The sequence below is a fragment of the Myotis brandtii genome, unplaced genomic scaffold (genome assembly GCF_000412655.1).
Source record: "Myotis brandtii unplaced genomic scaffold, ASM41265v1 scaffold940, whole genome shotgun sequence".
Classification (NCBI taxonomy): Eukaryota; Metazoa; Chordata; class Mammalia; order Chiroptera; family Vespertilionidae; genus Myotis; species Myotis brandtii.
In genome coordinates this window covers 533,439-534,521 of record NW_005371877.1, presented here as the reverse complement: position 1 = coordinate 534,521, position 1,083 = coordinate 533,439, and the positions used below count along the sequence as shown (strand labels likewise).

The 1,083-nt window shown below is 68.0% G+C and overlaps 1 protein-coding gene across 1 annotated transcript in view; it reads left to right on the top strand.

Moving 5' to 3' along the window:
• Positions 1 to 1,083, top strand: part of TSPAN32 (tetraspanin 32) — a 17,110-nt gene that overhangs the window by 14,159 nt on the left and 1,868 nt on the right. The window contains exon 9 of the mRNA XM_014533100.1: positions 20 to 155. Within this exon, the coding sequence (XP_014388586.1) occupies positions 20 to 155 (136 nt within the window). The remainder of the gene's footprint in view (positions 1 to 19; positions 156 to 1,083) is intronic.

Here is a 1,083-nt window from a genome sequence, read left to right as displayed (position 1 = left end):
CGCTCCTTCATTCCTCCAGCTCCCAGCTGGCAGGCTCCCCGGGGCCAGGCGCAGCGCCAGGCGCCAGACCCCGCCCTCAGAAGCCTCCAGAGGCGCGGGGGTTGGAGGTGATGGGGCTGAGGGTGCAGAGCAGAGGCGGTCAGCCTGCAGGGGGGGTAAGGGGGGACACAGGCGTCCTCAGGGCCCCCGGAGGAGCCACAGGGCCAGCCTGCGCCAACCTGGCTGCAGAGGCTCCGAGACCAGAGGCAGGAAGCCCCTCCTTCCCTAAGGCCCAGAGCGGGGCCTGGCACCCTTCCTCCCTCGGCCCCAGCGGCCTCCCCCCCACCCCACCCCTCCAGGAAACAAACCCACCCCGTCGTTCGGCTCCTGGCCGCCCTCCAGGAAACAGGCAGGAGGATGCGGATGGCGGGGCCGAGGGAGGGAGGCTGCCCCAGCACCTTCCCCCTGGGGGGCTGGTTCCTGCCGCCCAAGGAGAGCGAGGCTGCAGAGCCACCCCGGGGGGAGGGCGGGCAGGCAGGCATGTGTCCCGGACAGTGGTCTGCCCAGGGCTGCCTTCCCAGAGAAGTGGGGCCACATGGGGAGACGGGGCTGATTAGGGTTCATTTTCTTTTTTATATATTTTTATTGACTTCAGAGAGGAAGGGGGAGGGAGAGGGAGAAACATCAATGATGAGGGAGAATCACTGATCGGCCGCCTCCTGCAGGCCCCGCACTGGGGATCGAGCCTGCATGTCCTGACCTGGAATCGAACCGTGACCTCCTGGTTCATAGGTCGATGCTCAACCCCTGAGCCACGCCGGCCGGGCCAGGGTTCGTTTTCCCGAGGGGCACCCCGGCCAGGCTGCAGGGCTGGGACCAGGGATCGGGGTGGCTTCCTGGGTGGGGCAAACCGGCTGCCCCAGGAGCCAGGGGCCCCGACTTCCAGGGCAACCGAAGTCACCCCGTCACCAAGGGTGAGCCGGGCTGGGCTCTGGCCCAACACAGCAGGCAGGCCCTGTCGAGTGAACGTGTGGACAGAGGGACAGACAGACAGCCACCGAGTCAGCCCCCCCTCCCTCCTCACCCCGACTGCCCTCCCTTGCC